Source organism: Ambystoma mexicanum, chromosome 2p, assembly GCF_040938575.1.
Source record: "Ambystoma mexicanum isolate Mex_15411 chromosome 2p, UKY_AmexF1_1, whole genome shotgun sequence".
Classification (NCBI taxonomy): domain Eukaryota; kingdom Metazoa; phylum Chordata; class Amphibia; order Caudata; family Ambystomatidae; genus Ambystoma; species Ambystoma mexicanum.
The window spans coordinates 779,935,226-779,959,045 of record NC_090923.1 but is presented as its reverse complement, the minus strand read 5'-3'; the positions used below and the strand labels follow the sequence as shown (position 1 = coordinate 779,959,045).

Below are 23,820 nucleotides of genomic sequence, written 5' to 3'. Positions count from 1 at the left end.
TATACACATTTTGGGCCTGATCACGACTTTGGCGGTAACCCTTAAATCCGGCGGTAGCGCTAGTACTGCCGGATTTAAGGGTCCGCCAAATCAGGACTTCGGCGGATTTCACCCCAGCTCTGAGCTGGGGGGAAATCCGCCGAAAATGTGCTCTATTACCGCCGGCAGGAAATCCACCGGCGGTAAGAGTGTGAATTTTCCCCATTGAGCCCAATGGGGAATGGGGCATTCCCGAATGGGCTCAATGGGGAATGGGGAATTACATTACTGCCGAACTCGTGATCCGGCACTATTATCGCCGGGGAGTTCGGCGGTAGGGCTAATACCCGCCAAAGTCGTGATCAGGCCCTTTATCTTCTACTGGCTGTGTGTGCTCCTAAATAAACTACAGGCCAAAAGGTCTGCCTACCTCAGCCCCAACTATATTATTGGGGCTGAGGTAGGCAACAGGGACCAGGGCCATTAAGGTTGTTGTGTACTGTTTGGCGGTGCCCTGCATACATCAGTAAGATGGATCCAATAGCGAAGCCTGTTTACTTTTACAGCAAGGGGAGTTGAAAATATTAATCCTTGGGGACCATGAAATTTGGGATTATTCAATTTACTGACAAAACTCCTTACGTAAATAAATTCTCCAGGCAGCAGTGGATGGGTGGGTGGGGAGCCTGCCGCTGTAGTGTTTTCAGTGTCCGTTGTGTCCTCTTGTCGTGGCGGTGCAATCTGTTGGGAGACACATTTAATTGCATGTGTTAATGTTGTCAGGTTCTCTTTAACCCTGTCACCTAAAACCGCTTATGCCCTATGGGCATCAGATGCCCTCCTGACAGGGGATATGGGCGTACTCATGCGCCGACTAGTGACCACCTCGTGGGGTGATAGATGATCGTACTTGCTGGGATATGTGCATAGACTGAAGACAGCCAAGGGTAAGGAATGCACCCATTTCTTTTTCAACATTTTGCAACACTTAGATAGTTTGCTCTTGAGAAGGCCATTGATCCTCCCCACAACACTGTTGGCCTGGGGTGATAAATTGAACACATCTGGTTTTTAATGCCAAGTAATTCTGTTATTGCTTTAAAGAGCTCAATGAAAAAATGTGTGCTGTTATCGGAGACCTTAGCACACCACACACACCCCATGGAGAGAAGACCTCACTGACAAGAAATTTGGCAGCACATTTGGAATCCATGTGTGCACAAGGCCCTGCCCCAACCCATCGTGAAAAAGGGAAGACCACAACAATCAAATATTGGGACCCATTGCACCTTTCTCCCATGCCGGCGTAGTCTATGTGTAGCTGACGGTACGGCCCAAAAGGGCGGGGCAAAGAGCAAATTCCCCGTAAGGTTTGGAGCATCGGCCTGTGCTGAATGTTTGACATGCAATGTATGTTCATGCTCATTCGGTGCTCTTGTTGTTGGGTACAAACTAATCTTCCTGTCTGTCAGCTGCAATGTGTTGCTTTGAGCTGTGGGAGGAGTGGTGAAGTTGGTCAAAAGCTACTGAGGCATGACTGCTTTACAAGTGCATTCTTGTCTCCACAAAAAATCGGTTAGGGACTGTTTGCACCCTCTGTTTGTCCATAGTTGTTTCTCCTCATTTTGTGCATTGTCTTGTAGTTCGATAAGCTGTACAATAGGCACTGCTGTGTATGGGGTGTTCTGTTGATTAGTTGAGGGTGTGGTCACAACTTACTCGGGAAATATGGGCACCAGGAAATAAGCCTGCATTTAGTCCTCAGCATCTTCAGTGGCGCTCACAAGTTAATTTTGATCTGTGTTATTGGTATCGGTGGCACACTTAACCACTGCCACTACAGAGGGCTGGGACAATGCAGAAATAAATATGTCAGCACCGCGGCATGCTGTACTGGGGAACCGCCCACTCTCCGGAAACCCCTCCTTTTCTACTGCAACAGACCAACATAGACAGTTCTAGTGATTAGAGCACGGGCAATTCTCAGTCACACTGCGCCCAAGAGTGTAATATTGGCATGTGTTGCAAGTAATTGAAGAGTGATGTGGTTATAAGTCTGATGTATTTATTTGCAAAGTAGCCTGACATGTGTTTTGAGTCTAAACCGACTCTTCATCCGAGGCTTAACATAATACACAACAAAATCATAGACAATTATGCACCAATAAACAAGTGATGTTGGTATAAAAACCATGCATTGTGTAAATTCAAAAACAAGGCAAGAGGCATAAAACACAGAGACAAACAAAAGTTATAGGTAGATAATTTTGTCATACAGCATAATAAAAAAAAAGGGTCACAACATAAAAGAAAAGAAGGATTGAAGGGTCACATTATATCAAAGGTCATGATAAAAATAAGGGAAACCACTGCATCAGTGGTAGGTAATAAAAAAGACACAGTACCACATATTGGATGATGTTGAAATGAATGGAGAATCCATGGTGCCGGGATGCAAGAAATACACAGGAAAAAAGGTACAAAAAATTAACATGCATCCACGGGAGTCACTGTAACAGCACATTCAAAGAAGCAAGGTTGACCAAAAAGCCCAATAATGGGTACTTCTTATGTAAGTTAAATTACAAGCAGAGATATATACCGGAATTATTTCCAAAAAGGTGCCAATTACAAAGGTACCTGTAAATGGGAGATGGGACCTAAGATAAATTGAATGAAGGACAATGTCAGAAAACTCTCTGAAATCGTAAAGAAAAGAGAGATTATGAAAGGATGTAACCAAATTGAGTGAAAAGATGTGATGTAGACTAAAAAGCAATTTAAAAAGGAAAATTGTACCTCACGGCTTCGCAATTGGGGTAATTTCTGTAGGAAACACAACATTTCTAAGCGTCAGGAATTGCAAAAGCAATTGTAACGTACCAACTAAGTTATGTAATGACAATGTGATTAGGAAGCAAACACACCAAGCATTACGCGATCTAAATCCAGAGAGTAATTGACTGGTACTAGAGAGAATCAAGTATTGTTGAATTGAGACATGCAAGTGCACTAATTGCAAGTGTCAGTGGGGCCATGAAAACCCGTCTTACCAGCACAGCAGGAAAAGCCAAAGTGATTTGAAAGGAAGCAGCCCGGGCTGCGAAGATAGAAACAGGACTAAAATAGAAAGCTGCAGCTAAGCAGCGAAAGGCTGAGGAATTCAAACATGGCCATGTTGCATTGAAAATAAATCTGCCATATTGGACTTGCTGAATTCAATGGAAACAAAACTTGGAAAACTAACCCGACTTCATAAAAAGATTGACTGCATGTCAAGGAGGCAATTAAAACATATTGGATTTCCAATTAGAAAAAATAAATATATCCGGTGAAAAAAAAACCAAAAAAAAACAACCATGTTACAAAAAACGAAATTGAAAGGGAGCCATATCACACTAAGCCGCGTGCGCCTGGTGCTATTGTGTGAATCATTCCCAGGAGTGAACTGAATGCAATTCAGTGCGGTCGCTAGCCGATTGCAAGCGGTAGTATGAACCCTGAATTTGAGCAATATATTTACAGTTGCTGTCTGTGAGTGTGCTGATGGTGAGTTATAAACAATAGAAGAACCTGATACAATCAGTTGTAGAGAAACAAATTAACACACTCATGATTACATATAAAGAACAAAATAAACATATATAAGAAAACTTGTGTCACTATGTCACAAAGCCTGTAAGAACAACAGGAAATGAATTAGGTACACACATGTCCACAGAAAAATGGAAATTATGAAACCTAAATAAAAGCATGAACAATAGACAAATTAATGTTCACAAGAAGGTTGCAAATTCATGATCAGAGTTAAACCCATTAAACAGAGAGCGATATTTGCAGATAAATCTCGCTTCCAATTGACGTAACTTCAGCGTTAAATTGCCCCCTTTGGGCGACAAAGACACTTCACATAGACCCACACATTGGATGTCATCCTTACTATCTAATTGGTGCAATATTTGCCAATGATTGGCTGGTGGATATTTGGATTCCTGACTGCCAATTGTGGCGAGATGTTCTCTGATATGAATCTTTAAGGGTCGGATGGTGCTACCAATATATTTCAATCCACAAATACAGATCATACAATAGACAACAAATTTGGAATTGCAGTTCAGAAATGAATGAATGATGTGGTCTACTCTAGCCCCAAAGGAGACCTGTGGAGTTTCCAGGGTATACTTGCACATGCTGCAGAATCCACATTTGTGGAAGCCCGCAGCACGGGCAGAGTCTAACCACATGGTTTTGGGAATGGGTGAGCTCATAATTGATGGTCAGAGTTTGTTTTTAAACGATTTGCCTTTGCTAAATGTGATGCTTGCAAAGGGATCAAGCAAGTTAGCAATGTCGGAATCAAGGTGTAGCAGATGCCAATGTTTCTTCAAAATTCTGTGGATCTTGTGACTGTCTGAATTGAATCTAGTGATAAACCTGATTTTTTGAGTCATGGATGACTTCTCTTGGGATTTAGGGACTAACAAATCTGCTCTCTTCAGCTGTTGTACTGAGGCAAGCGCTTTGTCGAGACAGCTATGGTGATAGCCTCTCTCAAGAAACCGTGATTTAATGGCAATGCTTTCATGGTCAAAATCCTTAGGATCAGAGCATTTCCTCTTGGTGTGAATATACTCTCCTTTAGGGATATTGAATTTGACATGATTTTTGTGACAGCTGTCTGCATGCAATATTGAATTAACAGAAGTAGACTTACGGAAAGTTTTTGTCACCAACCCTTTAGGGGTGAGATCAATTGAAAGATCCAAGATATCAATGTGAGTTTGACTCATAGTGGACATAAATTGTATACCCCAATCATTGTGATTAAGATAAGCCACAAATTCTAGCAGTAATTCTTGTTTACCAGACCAAATTAGTAGAAAATCATCTATATATCTTTTCCACAATTTCAAACATGGAAGGTAGGCTGCTTTGACAAATACAACTTTTTGTTCAAACAAATGCATGAATGCATTGGCCAGTGCTGGTGCAAAGCTGGCACCCGTAGCCACCCCAATGAATTGCTTTAAATATACATTGTTGAAAACAAAAACATTGTTCTGTAAAGTAAATAAAATAAACTCCTTCACCATTGCGACATGATCGAAAAAGGATGCAGAAAATTCACGGAAAAGAAAATCAACAATTTCTAATGCTTTCTGATGATCTATGGAAGTGTATAATGCTTTGACATCGAGTGTAACTAGCCAGCAATTGTTTTGGAAATCCAGATTGTCAAGAATTTCAAGTGTATGCATGGTATCTCTAATGTATGTAGGAGTGTTGAGCACCACTGGTAACAAGAATTCATTTATATAGATAGAGATTGGTTCAAATATACCACCACCACCACTGACTATTGGTCTCCCTTCGGGTATGTTTGTGAATTGTTTGTGAATTTTTGGGAGGAAATAGATGGTGGGCATAATGGGGCCATCTACGGTGAGAAATTGCCTTTCTACATCCGTGAAAAGGCCTGTTTTGTGCCATTTGGGAATAAGATCATTAGCTGTCGCATGAATGGTTTTAAGGGGGTTGTTAGGAAGAATAGAATAACAACCAACTGAGTTCAAATGTTGCATGCTCATAGTTATATAATCAACACGATTCATGACAACAACATTCCCACCCTTGTTGGCCTCTTTGATGATCAAATCAGGATTACCAGACAGATGTTTCATTGCTTGAAACTCATCTTTATTAAGATTCTGCTTATGAGTGGGTTTGTGTGTTGAAACAAAGTCTTCCAATAAGTGCATGTCCTTGATAACTGCCTGTTAAAAAGTATCAATAACATTGTCAGAAGGAAAAGTGGGAGAAAACTTAGATTCTTGGTTAATTCTTTGATGCTAACATTTTGTTGAACAATATCTAGTTCATTTAGTACTTCTGAAATACTGGTTTGTGTAAGAGGTGCTATGTCACCAAGTGTCATTAGGACATGGGTGGTAAGTAGTGTTTGCATGGAGATCTGGGACGGAATAGGAGTGGGAGGTGGAGGTTTATAATTACGAACTTGAGTTGCAAAGAAGTTTTTGAGTTTGAGTTTGTGTTTGAACTTGAAAAGGTCAATGAGGATGTCCACAAAATTGTTTGCAGCTGATGGAACAAAGAAAAGGCCCTTATTGAGAACAGTCGTTTCAGCCGAGAAGAGCGGACATGAACTTAGATTAGTGATTAGGTTGATGGGTACAGACTGGGTAATTGTTGCTGGGACTGAGACATTTCTCTGGTCAGTCTTCGGTTGGGAGGTGCGTTTCTGCTGCCTTTGCCTACCACCCCTTGTCCCCCTGCTTGTATGCCTGGGATTGATATATTTGTGGCGACTGGTGTTTGAAAATGCACTTTTTTCGCTGCTGCAATACAATTCTCTTTTTTGAAGCGCCTGAGCTGTCCAAAAAAGGCGAAGTGCCTGCAGGAGCCGAGGAGATAGATTTGGAGTCTATTAATTCATCTTGATCAAGGTCATGTGAAATGGAATCAGAGGGAGTAACATTCCCAAGGTTAGATGTCGACGGAGTCTAAGACTCTGAGCCACTATCTACTTCTGGACTTGCTGGAGTAGAAGCAAGGCTGCTAGAATGAGATCTAGAGACCTCATCATATTTTGCCTGGTACGTATAGATTCGATTGTCTCTATAGTCACGATCATCACGAGAGAATTTTCTTGATTTGCACATTTTGACCTCAGCTTGATGTTTGTGTAGTATTTCATAAAATGTTTTAAAGTTCTTATCGATTGTGGCCCTCAGTGCATTGAAAAGATTAATTTGTTCTTTGACTTTAACAATTTCAACAACTGTGCGGGATTGCTCGCATGTAGCATGTTCAACCAAAAGTTCCAACATTTTGTTGGAGCTTATGGTGAGATTAGTTTCCCAATCAGACAAAATGTCTGGTTCAATGGGTCCTCAAAATCCGGAAGGATAAGAATTCTTAGACCACGGGGTATTTTGTTTTCCTGTAGATAGTGTTTCAGAGTCGTAATTCCCAAAATCTATGAATTTCTTTAATACTCAGTTTTTCTAATTTGAAAAATAAGGATCTCAAATCAATTTGATCACTATTGAGTCTTTTGAATGGGTTCAATGTAGAACCTCGTGGAGCAAACAGAGCTTTAATATCTTCATCTCGTGTTAATAAATATTCTGCTGCTTCAGCCATAATACAGCTGCTGGGTGAGAGGACTTGAATGATAAGAAAAACACAGGTTTGGCAGAAAAAGTCACAAAACCACAGCCTTCTATGAATAAATATTAAGAGTGCACATAGGCTGCAGGTGACTGAGAGGTGTGGGAGTACTGCCAAGTACAACCCACTGTTGTGGAAACAATTAGAGCACAGGCACTTCTCAGTCGCACTGCGCCCAAGAGTGCAATATAGGCATGTGTTGCAAGTAATTGAAGAGAGATGTGGTTATAAGTCCGATGGATTTATTTGCAAAGTAGCCTGACACGTGTTTCAAGTCTAAACCGACTCTTCATCCGAGGCTAAATATAACACACAACAAAATCATAGACACTTATGCATAATGTTGGTATAAAAAACATGCATTGTGTAAATTAAAAAAACAAGGCAAGAGGCATAAAACACAGAGGCAAACAAAAGGTATAGGTAGATAATTTTGTCATACGGCATAATAAAAAAAAGGGTCACAACATAAAAGAAAAGAAGGATTGAAGGGTCACATTATATCAAAGGTCATGATAAAAATAGGGGAAACCACAGCATCAGTGGTAGGTAATACAAAAAAAACACAGTACCACATATTGGATGATGTTGAAATGAATGGAGAATCCATGGTGCCGGGATGTAAGAAATACACAGGAAGCAAGGCAAACAAAAAGGTACAAAAAAGTCACTGTAACAGCGCATTCAAAGAGGCAAGGTTGACCAAAAAGCCCAATAATGGGTACTTCTTATGTAAGTTAAATTACAAGCAGAGATATATACCAGAATTATTTCCAAAAAGGTGCCAATTGCAACAGTACCTGTAAATGGGCGATGGGACCTAAGATAAATTGAATGAAGGACAGTGCCAGAAAACTCTCTGAAATCGTAAAGAAAAGAGAGATTATGAAAGGATGTAACCAAATTGAGTGAAAAGATGTGATGTAGACTAAAAAGCAATTTAAAAAGGAAAATTGTACCTCACGGCTTCGCAATTGCGGTAATTTCTGTAGGAAACACAACATTTGTAAGCGTCAGGAATTGCAAAAGCAATTGTAACATACGAACAATATGTAGCAATAGTGTGTGCTGAGGCGGCTGAGATGGCACTGACCTGCTTTGTCATGAATAAGGTGGAGTCTATGTAAACTCCTAGAGTCTTCACAGAGGTGGACACAGGGATGATGGTTTTGTCTATGGTGAAGTTGGAGTAAGGTTTGTCAAGTTTGGCTAGTGTAGTTTTTTGACCTAGTATAATGATTTCGTTCTTCTCCCCATTGAGGCAGAGGCCATTGGCCGCCATCCAGGTCTGGATGGTGGTGTAGATTGTGTGGAGTGCTTCAGCGTCTTTGTGGTATACGCCAGAGAGTGGTAGGAGTATCTGAGAGTCATCAGCGTAGTTCGTATACACGATACCAAGGGCATCAAGCTTCTCCAAGAGAGGCTTCGTAAACAAATTGTATAAAGTGGCAGCCATGCAAGAGCCCTGTGGGAATCCAGAGTGGATGGTGGTGGGGGCTGCGTTGGCTATGTTTGAGAAGACCTTCATGGCCCTACCCTCTAAGAAGGAGGTGACCCAGAGCCCTGCTTCATGGGAGAAGTTAGCTGATTGAGTGAGCTGTGCGATGAGAGTCTTGTGGTCAACCAAATCGAACACAGCAGAGATGTCTAAGAGTAACAGGAGGGCTGGCTTTCCTTTATCCATAATTTGAGTGATCTGTTTTTTTAATTCTACTAAGGCAGTTTCAGTTCCGTGTCCTTTGCGAAAACCGGATTGTCTAGTCCCAAGGATGGAATGGTCTTCAAGGAATGGTTGGATTTGGCAGTGGGCAGCTTTGTCCAGGATCTTGAGGAGGAAAGGCACGGTGGTTATAAGGTGGTAGTTGTTAGGTTGAGTAAGGTCTAGCGTGGGCTTTTTCAGAAGGGGGCTCACCCATGCCTCTTTGAGGCTGGCTGGATAATGTCAGTCCTAAAGAAGGCGTTGATGAACACTGTTAGTAGTGGAGCCAGATTGTCATGTTCAACTTACTGAGCAAGTCCCCGCCCAGCTGGAAGACATGAGACGTCTTAGAATACAATAAGGGAGCACGCACCATCTTCCCTCCCATCTTTAAATCCAGATCTTTAGTGTACGGAACCGTAGAAATATCACAAGAGAATTCCTGCATGTCAAATGTTTTGCCCTACGCGGGAAGTCCCCCTCACTGAAGCATGATTTTGCATCATTCTTAATTCACAGTGCTTTGTGAATTAAGAATGTTCAAGGGATTAACCCGGGATTGATGCACAATTGAACATTAAACCACCATACATTTGCAAGAAGCAGGTTTATATATTTTTGGGCTTATGTCCGGTTTTGAAAAAGGCCCCTAGGCCGAAACAAGTGTAAACCAAAGGGCATGAATGTAATAATAAAAAAATGAATTGTACAGCCTGAGCAGTGTCATTTGAATCATGAGTATTTACAATAACTTCCTATTTCTTCAAGGTGTTTGGGGCAGAACCCTTTGCATACTCCTTTTCACAGACCCAGTCACGTGTAATCAATACACTTCTTAAAACAATAAGAGCACATCACCATATGTAACACCTTGTTTAGTTAAGTGTCTTATCACCACGCACCCAACGCCCTTCAGGGCGTAGATACAGTGGTGGCTGGTGAATTTTTTAACTAGAGTGCGTAAATATTTGTCCCTGATATGGCCGAGCAAACAAGCATAGCGAGGCACCCACACCACTCAAAGTGGTCTCGGAATCTTTTTAAATAATGGGTGAAAATTGTACATTTTAGAGCACACTTTTTTGAAAAATTGGGTGGAAAGCCACAGTTTGCAATTGGAGTTTGTAGGGTAACTCATGAAAAAAATCCAATAGATGCAAGTGACCAACAGTGCACACAAGTATTTCTCATACACATTATCATGATGTCTTTTCCCACAATTGGTGCCAGTATAAAACATTTTCCCACTGGCTGTGCCCATACATTGCCATGCTGACTGCAACATTATACCCTATGTGTCCCATATAAGAACATACTCATGTTTTTTGTATTTTTTTGCATAATGCTTGTAATGATACTATAAGAAAACATGTCCATGTTTGCTCTGTCAATATATGGCAGTATCCCCACATAAGAACATAATCCAATTGGCTTTACCATTTAAAATGCATGCCAAACTGGCTGAACTAAAATGCCAGTTGAGCTACATATTATATAAATCATGCTTGCTTTATCAAAGATACCCAATACAAAATGTCATACCACAGTAATAAATGGTTAGACTAAGTGCATAATAGTGATGTCTTGCTTCATAATAACACTTATCATGCTAGCTTTACCAATGATGCCCAATACAAAATGCGATACCACAATATGAAATGACTGAACTGGCTGCATTGAAATGCCAGTTTAGCTACATGATAACACGCATGCGTGTTTTACCACAAAAGGTGGCTAATAAAACATAGCATGCCACAGTAAGAATAATACCACAGATCCTGCTTGCTTTATCAAAGATGAAAGTAGACAAAGATGTTAGTGCACATCTAACATTAACCTAACAATATAGAAAAGCTAACAATAGTAAGTAAAGTTGTAGGCGCAGGGGAGGAAAAGTGACCCTGACACAAGATCGCAAAATAGATAAAATGGAAGAAAAAGGTACAATCTACGGACCCTCCAGTCCCCTGCACACTTTCAATGCTGTAAAACATAAGTCAATCAAATATCAAGTGAATGTAGAAAAACATTCTTTAACCAAAGGATAACAATTATGAATATTTGTAGTGGCTTCAACGTCTTCTGGAGACCAGACAATCTCACTTAAGCTCGACTCATTTTGGGGTAAACACCCCTTCTTAAAGAGAAAATTAAACTGCAAGGAAATACCAAAAACAAACTTACAGAGTGTATATAAGCATACAAATCAATAGTCAAGAGAGTTATCTTTCCTACAAGCCCGTGAAGACTTGTGAGCTCTTAATGCCGACCTTTTATATACAGACATGTTACAGGTGAAAGTCAGAGAACAGACTCCCTAATGTAATCCAAGAAGCCAACTGGGTGTGATCCTGTGTGACAGGATGAAAAGGACAGATACACAAATACAACCATGCTCAAGGTGATTAGCCCTAGTGGGAGAGAACCAAGAGAGGACGGACCTACCTGGTCTCAGACTAACAAAAATCATCAAGAGAATATAAATGGCATGATCGAAGGCCAAAGATCTGTAAACAGTATACAGAGAAAAACAGATGCCATTATTGACTATCAACCAGCTATATTGCAGTGGACTGGCATTAAGCGAAATATCTCAGCCAGCATGCTCCACTGACCTGGTCTTCTTTGAATACCCAAAAATTCCATTCATGGTATCCTAAAGATATGCACTGCTTCCTGGGACAACAGACTTAAGATGCGCAGATAACGAGCCCATATGCTCGTGGGCATGTTTCTAAAATCGTATGAAAACCTAGTTACCATCAGAGTGTATGCGGTCTTCGGTGTCTGTAACTGCAGTTGTCTGGTTCCTAGGCTGTGTGAGGTGTATCCAGTGAGCAGCAGCAGTCCATCATCGCTGTTCACCATGAGGAGGAGTTTAAAACCTCATCAACTCATGGAGCGCAGCAGAGTCTGTGGTGTCTGTAAATGCAGTTGTCTGGTTCCTTTGCTGTGTGAGGCATATCAAGTGAGCAGCAGCAGTCCATCATGGCTCTACACCGTGAGGAGGAGTTTAAAACCACATCAGCTCACAGAGCGCAGCCGAGTCTGCAGTTTGCGGCAGGGAGCTTCGGCTCGAAATAGAACTCTTCTGCTTTTAGGGATCTATCATGACGGAGGGAGAGAATGACAAAACACGCAGCCGGACCAGGAGACAAACGCGCTTACAAGATGAGCCTTTTCCACCTCCCTCGTTTCAAGGTGAGGATTCTGCTCCCTTCCCAATGTGCTAGACTTTGGGGGAAACCTGATGCTGTGCGGTTCCATCGGCCAGCTTCTCCGGGTTTGGGGAAAGCTGCAAAACTCCTAATGGAGATGGAGAGAGCCCGGCAAGGTAAAAGGTCTTCTTCTGAGGCTGGATGTTACCAATGACGAGATGCTGGGTCTGGCGGTGGGGGGGGGGGGCTCCTGTGAAAACTCTGTGCCTAATCAGGATGGTAGGAGTGGTGGAGGAGTTTTAAATCTGGACACAGAAGCTAACACAGCGAGCTCATATATAGCGATTGAAGACATCCAGGTTAAAGCCTCATCTCCCTTTTCAATCAGAAAAAATGCACAATTTGATCACTGAAGAGACTAAGGTGGCCAAAGTAAGAGGGCTGTTAATGTCAGCAGTGGATTCCATCTTTACTAGGGCTATGGGAACTACAACTTTGAAGAACCCACTACAGGCGAAACCTGTGGACACTTTTTCCGATCAGCTTCCTGTTGCTTTATCGTCCACTATGTTAGCGCTTTCTTTGTCTCAGGATATAGCCCTGATTCAGGCGTCCTTAAGTAACAGAGCCACCTGGGAAAAGAACGTCCATCCAGCACAGGTGAAGGAGCTACTAAAGGATTTGGCTTCTCCTATCACCTGGGGCGACCCAGCCCACTGAATTATGGCCTCCAGATTTCAACAACCTCAACAACTTCTCCCATTCAGAGAAATAGGCGATCTATTATGGATGGGCAGCCTCTTGGGTCTAGGGTTGAGAGCCCGATGGTGGTCTAATTTCCGGCCGAGCTTTGTACTTTACTGGAGATTGGCACTGATCCCTCACCTTTATTATCTGCAGTATTGACAGAATCTACATAAGATCCGGAAGCTTCTTCTTAGCGTGAAAACCCTCCTGCTAGTGGTCACTCATTACAGTACATCCAATCAGTAATCATGCCAACACTTTCAATTTCTTTGCCCCCCTTTGTTAAGCTCTATGAAGCAATTAATAAGGATTTTAATGACCAAACCATTTTTCTGGCAATGGTCCACTCTAAATTGATTTATTTAGAAGCTGCTTCAAATAAGCTGCAAGCAAGGTTGGATCAGGAAGCAGAAACTTCAAGCAAATGGCAAAATAGGCTATGTGACATGGCCTGTGTAGAGCAAACGGACAAAAACGTATTAATGGAAGCAATCTTAGAAATCCATAAGTGGATCCGAAAATCTGCGGAGCAAAAAGAAAAGTGGGAACAGGGGGGAGCAGACAGGAAAATGCCTGACCCATAGCCATTGCTGCCTGTGAGTAAAGGAAACAATGCACGTTTGAATCCTATCTCTGAATCAAGGGGAAACGAGGGCTCGAATTGACAAATTGGGGAAGTTGTTGACTCTAATTTTGGATCTCCTCATCTCGTAGACAATGAACTTACATTGAGCAAGACACAGGATTTGGCACCAGTTGATACAACAAATAGCATGGATCCTCTGGAAGAAGAAGTGGTGGCAATATAAAAAAAGAGTCAATATAAAATAAAAATAAATGTTGGTGCTCAATGGAAAGATAATCAGGAAATGAATAGGATGTTTAGAATGAATGGTGAATTATTGGAATGTGTTGATTCTATTACCTATCTAGGAGTATGTATCAATCAATGTATAGCTGAAGCTCTGTGGGAAAACCTGATTCAAGACCAAAAATCTTACCTCCTATTGTATGATATTACATAGAAAATTTGGATAATTCTCTATGTTACCTTTAATCATCTTTTGTACCCAAAAGGTAATTCCTATTCTAACTTAATATAAACCAATGGAACCGCAACATAGCGTATTTCCTTCTTTACGTCTCAAAACTTGGCTTAAATATAGCAGTTCAGAATACAAAAATATAGTCAATCCAATAATAAATAACTAACAAATAACTAAGCAGCCTTGTTCTATTAGTCCCCAGATCTTCAAGCTTTTCCCCAAGAGTGTTCTTCATTATAATCCCCACCATATCAAATCCCACCTCCCTCCTGAATTAACCCATAGTATTGATAAATCATTCAACAGAACAGCAAAATATGACCTTCATCAATCTGTGAAGCATTAGGGGACCCAGCCCTAAACTAAAGAATCTATACTGAGTGGTCATAAGACTTTACTCCAGCCCTTACATCTACCATTGCATCACTTTATGTAACCACTTTATGTAACCAGTGAAACTGGAAACTTTTCTGCTGTTTGAAAGTACAACAAACACTTTTTTTACTTTTGATAAAAGTACAGCCTTGTACAGATGTTTTCTATTATTAGCATTGTAGTTAGTAGATGGTTTTTGGATACAACAGTGACAGACTTTTTAGTTTCGTACTTCCTGACAATTTCAATACTTTCCTTTGAGGTAGAGGAATCCCTCTTAGCTTTAGGGATAGAGAGGCATGTTTCCAACCCTCATATTAATAATAGAAGCCTTTAGCCAAAGAAAATGTAGACTCTCCTTGGTGGTCGTGGGATGCTTTTAAAGCAACTATAGGTGGAAAACTGATCAATTGGACAGCTAGGATGAGAAGAGAGGGTGAGATGAAGGTTATTGATCTGGAATTGGACATTAAAAAATTGCAACAAAAAGATGCTTTATCCGGAAATAGTACAGATAGGCGAAAGATGGAAAGTGTTAGGGATAAATTGAAGAAAACTTTGGACGGGCAAACAGAGAAAGGTTTATATTTTATGAAGCAGACATTTTGGTAGGAGGGGGATAAAGGAGGACGCTTGCTGGTAAGGAAGTTAAAGAGTTTGTCAGAAAGATCGTTTATCCAAAAGATCGAGGATGAGACAGGTGGGTTGAAGATTAAAAGTGATGATATTTGTGAATGCTTTAGACAGTTTTATACTTCTCTCTATTCGGATGCGTCACAGGTTGAGGTAGACAAACTGACTGCATTTTTTTTACAAAATTGAAGTTCCCTGTTTGTCTGAGGAAGGTAGAGAAGCACTTGATGCCCAGATTTCAGAAATTGAAGTAGAGGATGCTATTTGTCAACTCAATTTGGGTATGTCTCTGGGTTCAGATGGATTACCTGTGGAGTTTTATAGGTCCTTTGGTTCAGTTTTAGTGCCCAGGTTGTGTACCTTATTTAATCGGTTCCTCTCTGATTGGATATTGTATAACTCAATGCAAGAGGCGATTATTACTTTGATTCCTAAAGAAGGGAAAGATTCTTTAAAATGTGTTAATTATCGGCCCATTTCATTGTTGAATGTAGATGTGAACATTTTTGCAAAGGTTATGGTTATGAGGTTACGAAAATATATAGGAGAATTGATTGATGGTTCTCAAGTGGGATTAATGGACAATAGACATGGATATGATAACATTAGGACATTGTTGAATATAATAGGTTTGTCCCGTGAGAAGGTGGAAGAAGTACTTCTTATTTTCTTTGATGCTGAAAAAGCATTCGATTGCGTAAATTGGTCGTTCTTTAATTTTACATTACTTAGAATGGGCTTTGGTCCGCAACTATTAAATGCAGTAGGAGCATTACAGTATAATATTTCAGTTAAAATTTGGGTTAATGATGTCTTCTCTCAAGCTTTTCGGTTGTATAGAGGAACTAGACAGGGCTGTCCACTTTCACCCTTTTTATTTAATGTAGTTCTTGAGCCATTGTTGATTTATCTTAGACAGGAACAAAATATTAATGGGCGGAAATTGACGGATGCTTAGGTGAAAGATTTGGCTTATGCTGATGATCTGACAATGGTTCTGACAAATCCAGAGATAGGGGGACCATTACTAAAAGATATGTTACGGGAAGTATGGAAATTGTCTGGGTAGAAGGTAAACTGGGAGAAAACAGTAATCTTTCCGCTTAAAATAAATCCATTACATAGAAGATTGTTAGATTGGGATTGTCATTGGGCTGAAGTTTCAGTGAAATATTTGGGTATTTATTTGGTACAAAATATTCGAAGAATGGTTGAATATAATGTAGATAAATTAAAAGAAGTGCTGGTCAAGGATATACAAAGATTGGGCATTTGGGCTAAAATTAATGCGATAAAAATTATGCTATTGGCCAAGGTTTTATATTACATTCAATCGCTCCCTCTCCAGTTTACCAAGAAGATACTCAGGAGTATTGATAGGTTTTCTATGGACTTCTTATGGGGGAAGGGAAATAGGCCAAAGATTCCACGATTTATTATGATACGTAGAATTAAGGATGGGGGTTTTGGTTACCCAGAGTTGGACAATTATTACAAGGGTTTCTTATTAAAAAAAGCATCCTATTACTTTGGGGAAAGAAAGAATTCAGATCCTTTCTGGCTTTTGATGGAACGGGAAAGATTATACTCCTTTTCTGTGAATTGTTTATATTCCTATGGAAGGATATCAAACTCTGGGACAAAATTAGAACCAATGGTAGTTTCAAAATCTGCTTTAGTTTCTTGGATTGAATGATGTGGACAGTCTTTGTTTTTTATGATTTGGCATCAATTTGGTTAAATCCAGGCCTGCAAATTGAAAATAGAATGCTTAATTGGAGAGCATGGGCCAATAAGGGTATTTTAAAGATAGGCAATGTCTGGAGGGAAGGATTGATGGTTCCATTTCAGGATCTGGTTAGCTATTATGGACTACACAATAGGGAGATTAGGAGATATAGATCTCTAGAGCAGTTGCTGAGAGAGAGATTACAGATGTTAGATACAACCCTAGATTGTAGACCTCAAATCTGTGAATTATTCACTACACCACCAGGGGTGGTTTCAACCTTTATTAAGTTGATGCCTCTACAGGAATGTGTTTTGAACTCTTGGGATAGTTTGAGATTGTGGTATATGTTTATGTATATGGTAGGTATATGTTTCCATCTCATATCATCTTAGAGCTGGTCAGGGAGTGGGAGGATGAACTCACATCACCCACCCTGTGCTCCCAAGCATTGAGCCCCTTGGAGAAGGTTCTCAATGTACTGCATTTTTTGGCCTCTGGGTCATTTCAGCAGACAGCTTCCATAGTGGGGGTGGGGTCTCACAGGCCACACAGTCACGCTGCCTACACCAGGTGTTGTCAATCATCACTGCGCGCCCCTCAGTCCGCAGGAAGATATACATGCCCAGAACACCCGCAGAAAGGAAGGCCGTGGTCCTGGACTTTTACAGGGTGGAACACTTCCCCAAAGTGCTCAGTGCCATAGATTTCACCCATGTGGCCCTACGTCCACCTAGGGCCACTGAGCACATCTATCGAAACCGCAAGCACTGGCATTCCATCAATGTGCAGGTGTTATGCGATGCAAAGGGGATCATCACCTCTGTATATGCAAACTTCCCTGAGTCCACCATGACAGTTTCATATTCAGAATGTCTGCCCTGAGCCGGGCCCTGGAAGCTGGGAAGCATGGTGACACATGGCTCCTAGGTGTGTACAAATGTCTGTCCACATGCATACTTGTCACACACAGACAAATACAAAAACCCCACTAATGACAACTATTATCACCTTACCAGGGGAAAGTGCCTACACTCTGAGCACCTACATGATGACGCCCATACAGATCCCCACCACACCACCCCAGGTAAGATACAACACAGCCCATATTGCAACTAGGGCCATAGTGGAGTGCACATTCGGAGTGCTCAAGTCACGCTTTCGCTCCCTTGACCGCTCTGGTGGCCAGCTACTATATGCACCCCCAGTGGTATGCAGGATCATTGTGGCAGCATGTGTCCTGAACAACGTTGCAACACGGCATGGCGTACCGGTAGACATGGTGGTGCCCCCACATCCCCAACCACACGCACGGCCACTGCGCATGGGAAGGGAAAGGGCATGTGGCGAGGCAGCCCGTACCCAGTTTGTGGCCACATTTTTCACCTAAACTCCAACCCCTGCGGAGTGCACACAGGCCTGGCACATACCAGGTCACAATTGATGATGAGAAAGGGACAGTTAACTGTCACTACCTTACCACCCTGTGAATGTGTCCACGAAAATGCAACATTGTGTGCATCCCTAGATACTTGAACACAACCAATCCCATGTGACCAAAGGGAACACATTCAAGGCATTTCTCCCCCTTTGCTAAACAGGGCATGAAAAGACTTTCATGCCACCCAAACCCTACCAACACTCCTCGACCCTGACTGCCACACCATACCATGGCATGCAACGTGAAAACTTCCAACCATATGCACCACACATGACACAATAGTCATGAAGTGCCATGTGAGAAATGTAAATAGTCACCAGACAATGATACCTTACCTGGAATCATAAGAAAGGAATGACCAAAATCTCACACCCAGAAAATGGTGCCACAAATGCATGCCACCAGTCGTTTAAGCAACAAAAGTCTGAATACCTTTTGCAATGCACACTGGACAATAGCAAATGGCCATATCAAACACTACACACTGCACAGCACAGTGAGTGTTGCATTGCATTTGTGAAAACACCTCTGCATCAGTTCAAAACAGGCATACAAACAAATATCACCCTTCCATGCATGTCCACAAATAATGACTCGGAAGTGAACATGGATTTTCGTGACACAGCATGCATGAGAAGGCAATCTGGGTGCAATGTCTCTGGGTGCAGTGTTGCCTACGTGTATTTGTCTATATGGACATGTCTAGAATACATGATTGTGAAATGAAATGAATTCCAGTGTCCCGTACAAAGCACATATGAACATAGCAGCAAGGACCTCCCTGTGTCTCAGACCTCACCAATCCCTTAACACGTCAAAACAAATCAACACACCACATTGGCAATGGCAGACAGTGACTCATCACTGAATCATTGAAATCGATGAAAATAACAACACACAAACTTCATCAAATTGCATCAATGAGGGTGTGAATAAGGGAGAAGAACAGTACATTCCTACATGTGCTTCAAACAGTCCACAGTGTGAGAATGAACTGGAAAAGCAAAGTGCATATAATAAATGCCAGGACCAATAAGGGAGAGCCTAGGGACGGATTGTAGGATGACATAACTAGCATCAACATTCCCATGCCTGATGGGAATAATCGCAGTGCAGGAGTTACATGAGGAGGGGAGTGACGGAAGAGGATGGAAGAGGTGAGGAGAGTAAAAAAACAAGTGACAAACTATGGTAGGTCTACAAAGATTTAACATAGTGCTGTGGAGAGGCGGAGAAGAAAGAAAGAAGGGAAAGGGGGGAGAAATGACCTGTAATCAGTGATGGAGGGAGTAATGATCAAATAAGCTGTCTAAATAATACTGAAAATGGTGAAGGTGGGACGTGGAAGGACTGAGGCAGAAAGGCAAATGTCTGCAAAGAACAAGCGCCTGTGTATCACCATGGTCAATTGCAATTGGGCTAGTGGTTGAAAATGACAGCCAGAGTACAAGGAGGAGGCCAAAGGGGGGTGGAGAGGGAGAGGGAGGAGAGAAGGGAGGAGGGGGCCAAGCTCAAAATGACCAATGGGGAAGATGGTGAAAGAAAGCACACACAGGGGGCATAGGGAAACCTGCTGGTAAGGAGAGTAGGGGGTTTGATGATGAAGGGGGGGGCAGAGGGACACTGACAGGGGCAGGGGGGACAGGGCGGTCTTCAAGTGACTGAGAAGGCATGTGGACATGTCTAGACAGAGGCTTATGAGTGGCCTTTTGATAGTGGTTGCAGCCTCAACCATCCTGATTGGCCGGATTGTCACAAGGGCCAAGTGCAAACAATGGGAGGGTCGGATCAGGTCCAGCAGTGGAGTAAGTTTGTTGAAAATGTAGGGGGGGGGACATCATGACAACTGAAAAAAAGGGGTGGGGTGGAGTGGGCAGACGTTGGCACTGCGGGATAAGACTAAAGTACTGCACGACAAGAGTCCATTGCCGACGCGCTCGGTTGTAACTTTCATAAGACTGATGGGTATCTTTAAAATTAAATCCTAAAGATACGCCAGTCTTCTGAAACTTATAACACCACACTTGGTCTTTAGAATTCCCTGCATTGACGACTGAAAAAAGCCTGCTCTCCCTCTACCTAAAGAGGGCCTGCAAGCAGGCTGAAGGGAGCTGGTGTTTGATTATTGCCAACAAGGCACTGACTCAAACAAGCATATAGACATAATATAAAATGGATGCCTGCAAGAACAGCGCATTAGGTTGCTTATTCTGATTTCATTTCAATAAACAATGCACAGAAAGGCTACACAGAAAGGATTGCTTTTTCAAACTTTAGCCTGAACAGTAATAAGCTGATGAAATATTTTACACAAAACTGGCTTCTAATGCATGGCAAACGTTCCACAGTTCCTCAGCCGCTACCTCCTCACTATTACACAAGCCTCAGGGGTTATTCGGCAAAAAAGAGCAGGACCATGCTTTATCTAACAGAGCTGGCATTAGCATCTCTTATTAGTGCTGGCCTGCAGCTAGTGAAAATCCTGGTCCTGCAGTGTAGAAAGGGTGTTTGGCCTAGTGGATTTACAATTTGAGGCAACTTCTTTGCTTTATGTGTTTAAGTGTGGGCACAGTATGGCATGCTCATCAGAATCATATGTACAAAACATTCCAGTGTGCTCTTGTATGGACATTGGGCACATCAGACAAAACCGGTATATGTGCTGTTACATAAAGGAGCACCACATAGGCGCCACTAACCAATGGGGTGATGACTTGTGCAGCGCACAAATCATTGCTGCACAGATATCACTGCACTGATTTGCCATGGACTACTGTCTGCACAGTGACAGACAATGAGCTCTACTTTCCTAATCAAGGTGCCAAGTGACATTGAGTTGCCATCTGCTGTGCGCGCTAGGCAGTGGCTAGCTTGTTTACACAATTAAAAGACCTTTGATGCTGAGCAGATGCATTTAGTCCATGTCCCAAAGCAGCCACTAGAATACTTAAGCAAGAAAATTAGAGTTAACCTTCCCAGGGATGCGCCAGATGTAAATAAAAAGTAATATACAAAAAAAAAGTTTTGGTGTGTCAAATAAAGAGACATGAAAATAAAGAAAATAGCTTTAAACTTTTCTGTGTGGCATTTTAATTCTCTTTGAAGAATGCATAGGTTTGGTCAGCTAACTGATACTTGTGCTGGCCTGGTGAATACAAATGCCCCATGTTCAGTTCTTAACACTAAAATGTTAAGCACAACATACTGGGCCTCATTACGACCCAGGCGGTAAGTTACCGCCTGGGTCGTACCTTTACCGCCATGGCGTAAACTATGTTTACGCCATGGTGGTTGGCGGATTTACCACCCCATTCCAAGGTGAGTGGGGCAGTAAATCCCCATTTCCCATTTACCCTTCCCCATTCCCATTTTTGCCCCATAGGGCATAATGGGAGTGGGGAAGGAGATAATTACGCCACCATAAATTACGGTGCCGTAATTATCTCCAAGGTCCCTTAGCGCCATGGATTTTAACGCCTGCAAAAAGCAGGCCTTAAACACACCATGGCGCTAAGGGACCTTGTAATGAGGCGTAAAGGGTCGGCGCCATTTACGGCGCCGTAAACCCCTTAACGCCTGGGTTGGAATGAGGCCCACTGTGTAAAAACAATGGCTTGTTAAGTGAGCCAAATCTATAAATTGCCCCACTTGAAAGGCTGTCAGCACAAAGAATCAGGGGTAGGGGTGTGAGACTTGTCTGTTGATGTCTCTGTTTTTAAAAAAAATGTAACTCCTTTGTTCATATCATCCAGGCTGAACTATACTAGCGGCCAAACTACAATGCAATGTGTTTTTTGTTTTATAAACAGGAACACATTTTGCAATTTTTAATAATAAGACCATGGAGGATTTCTGTGCATAAGATAACCAATTGTGAAATAAAGTATTATTTCATGTTTAATAATATAATTTCAGGGATGCTGAAGTGCACACCATACATAGAATAGCCAAGAGATATGATATGGCATTTATAACGCGCCTATACACAAGTGTTTCAAGGCACTACGAGGCAAAGGGAGGGGGAAAAGAGGGAAGACAGAGACAATGATCTTTCTAGGCCAAGTGACATTGAGATTGCGCAAGTGCATTATTAGTACCCCAACTTTTGCAAATGCGTTCAGCTTTATATGCATGACCGGCAGCAGGGTTGGCCAGGCCAAGCTCTTATTTAACCCTATGGAGATACTGTGGGCAAGACTGCTCTGGTGAGCCAGGCCCACTCCCTTCTCCTCGCCCTGCCATGCCCCGCCAGAGCGGGCACGAGGGACAGAGAGAAAGCGAGCCACACACACCACAAGAGGGCACAATAGGCAGCCTGCACAAAACCAGAATCATGCCAAGATAGGCTCTACATTTGACAAAACTGCAACCCCCTGAAACAAAGAACAACACGCACAGTCCACTTCCATCTACCTTTCTTTAAATATACACATATCTAAGACTAAGTTTACTTTGCCCTGGCGTGTCACATGTTGGCCCCTTATCTTACAGTGCTTAGAGGTTTTAAGTGCTTTATAAAAGATGAATTAAGCCATTAATGATGGCCTCGGAAGTCAATGTTCTTGGTATTGGCCTTCAGAGCATGTTACGGTTTCCAGACTGGTGATGAGACTCAACTTTCAAGAAGCTCGATTCTAAACGTGTTGATGTTGCAGAGAGAGAAGAGGAAGTGTAAAAGTCTCTCCAGGATCGGACTCTTACGATGGGACTGATCATTGGATTGGATGTGGCAGTCACATGATGGGCCTGTGTAATGTTTTCTTTTTTTAAATAATTTTTTCCAAGGTGTATCTTTGAGTTTCACACTACTTGCTGTCAAAGTATAGAAGGTTTGGAGCAAAATACTACCTTCAGTGGCCCTCGTAATGAGCCTGTCTGTAAATATTAAACAGGCACTATTTGAAATACAGTCTGTTTTACCGATTTCCCGATTAGAAACTGTATGCTGTATGGCCCATGCAGTGTTTGCCCATGTGGAAATAAAAATCTGAACACAGTACTCTGATGGCATTCAATACCAAAAGTATTGCGACCAGTATTTCTTAAAAATCTGCGGGTGGTATTTTAGTTAGAAAACAGCCTGAAAACCACCAAAAATACCTTATGCTTCAGCCAAAGAGCAAAGTGATATAAAGGCCAGAATTAGGCCATACATTGATGAGACACACAAATGCATTTTGGAAAACGTGAGCACCCATTACACAATGCCTTAACAACAGCCAGTCACAAACTGGGAACACACTGGTAGTGCCACATATTGCACAGAGGGAAATAGGGCATACATCTTAAAGGTAATTAAGTCATACAAAGCAAGAAGTTACATCTGAAGCAGACTGTGTAACTCTGCACTGTACTCAAGAGTTAGGCATTCAGCTATCTTCACAGAAGGCCTAGAGCTACACAGCTTGGCTAAGAAAAGACCCTGCTGAACTCGGCAGATGGGTTTCTGAATTTTGATGGGGGTCATAGTAAGCAAAAGTAAAATTTGCTCTTCCAGCGACCTAGGGCCTAGAAACTCGTTTCCCCCCCCATATGCCAGGCATATGCGAATGTTGGCTGTGGGGTCTGCTGGAGCATCAGATTATATCTAGATGTAGGTGCGGGGGCGGCCAGGAAAACCAAGCAGTCAAGTCACTGTTGCCAGCTGTGCAGCAGTGACAGAAGAGGCGCTGCACTTTTTACACTGATGTTGTGGTGTGGTTGTGCAGCATCATCACTCACGTGATGATATTAAGGCCCAACATGTCTTAGAATTGCGCAAACCTGCAGGCCAGTGGGGGTTTCCACCCCCATCCTGCAACCAGCAATTCTTGGGAAATGGG

At 42.1% G+C, this 23,820-nt stretch overlaps 1 protein-coding gene across 1 annotated transcript in view; it reads right to left on the bottom strand.

The window, feature by feature from the left end:
- Nucleotides 1-638: 638 nt before the first annotated feature.
- The window catches only part of LOC138566786 (cytochrome P450 2F2-like), a 376,524-nt gene continuing 353,342 nt past the window's right edge, over nucleotides 639-23,820 (bottom strand). Inside the window, exon 9 of the mRNA XM_069644438.1 lies at nucleotides 639-720. Within this exon, the coding sequence (XP_069500539.1) occupies nucleotides 683-720 (38 nt within the window). The 3' untranslated portion in view covers nucleotides 639-682. The remainder of the gene's footprint in view (nucleotides 721-23,820) is intronic.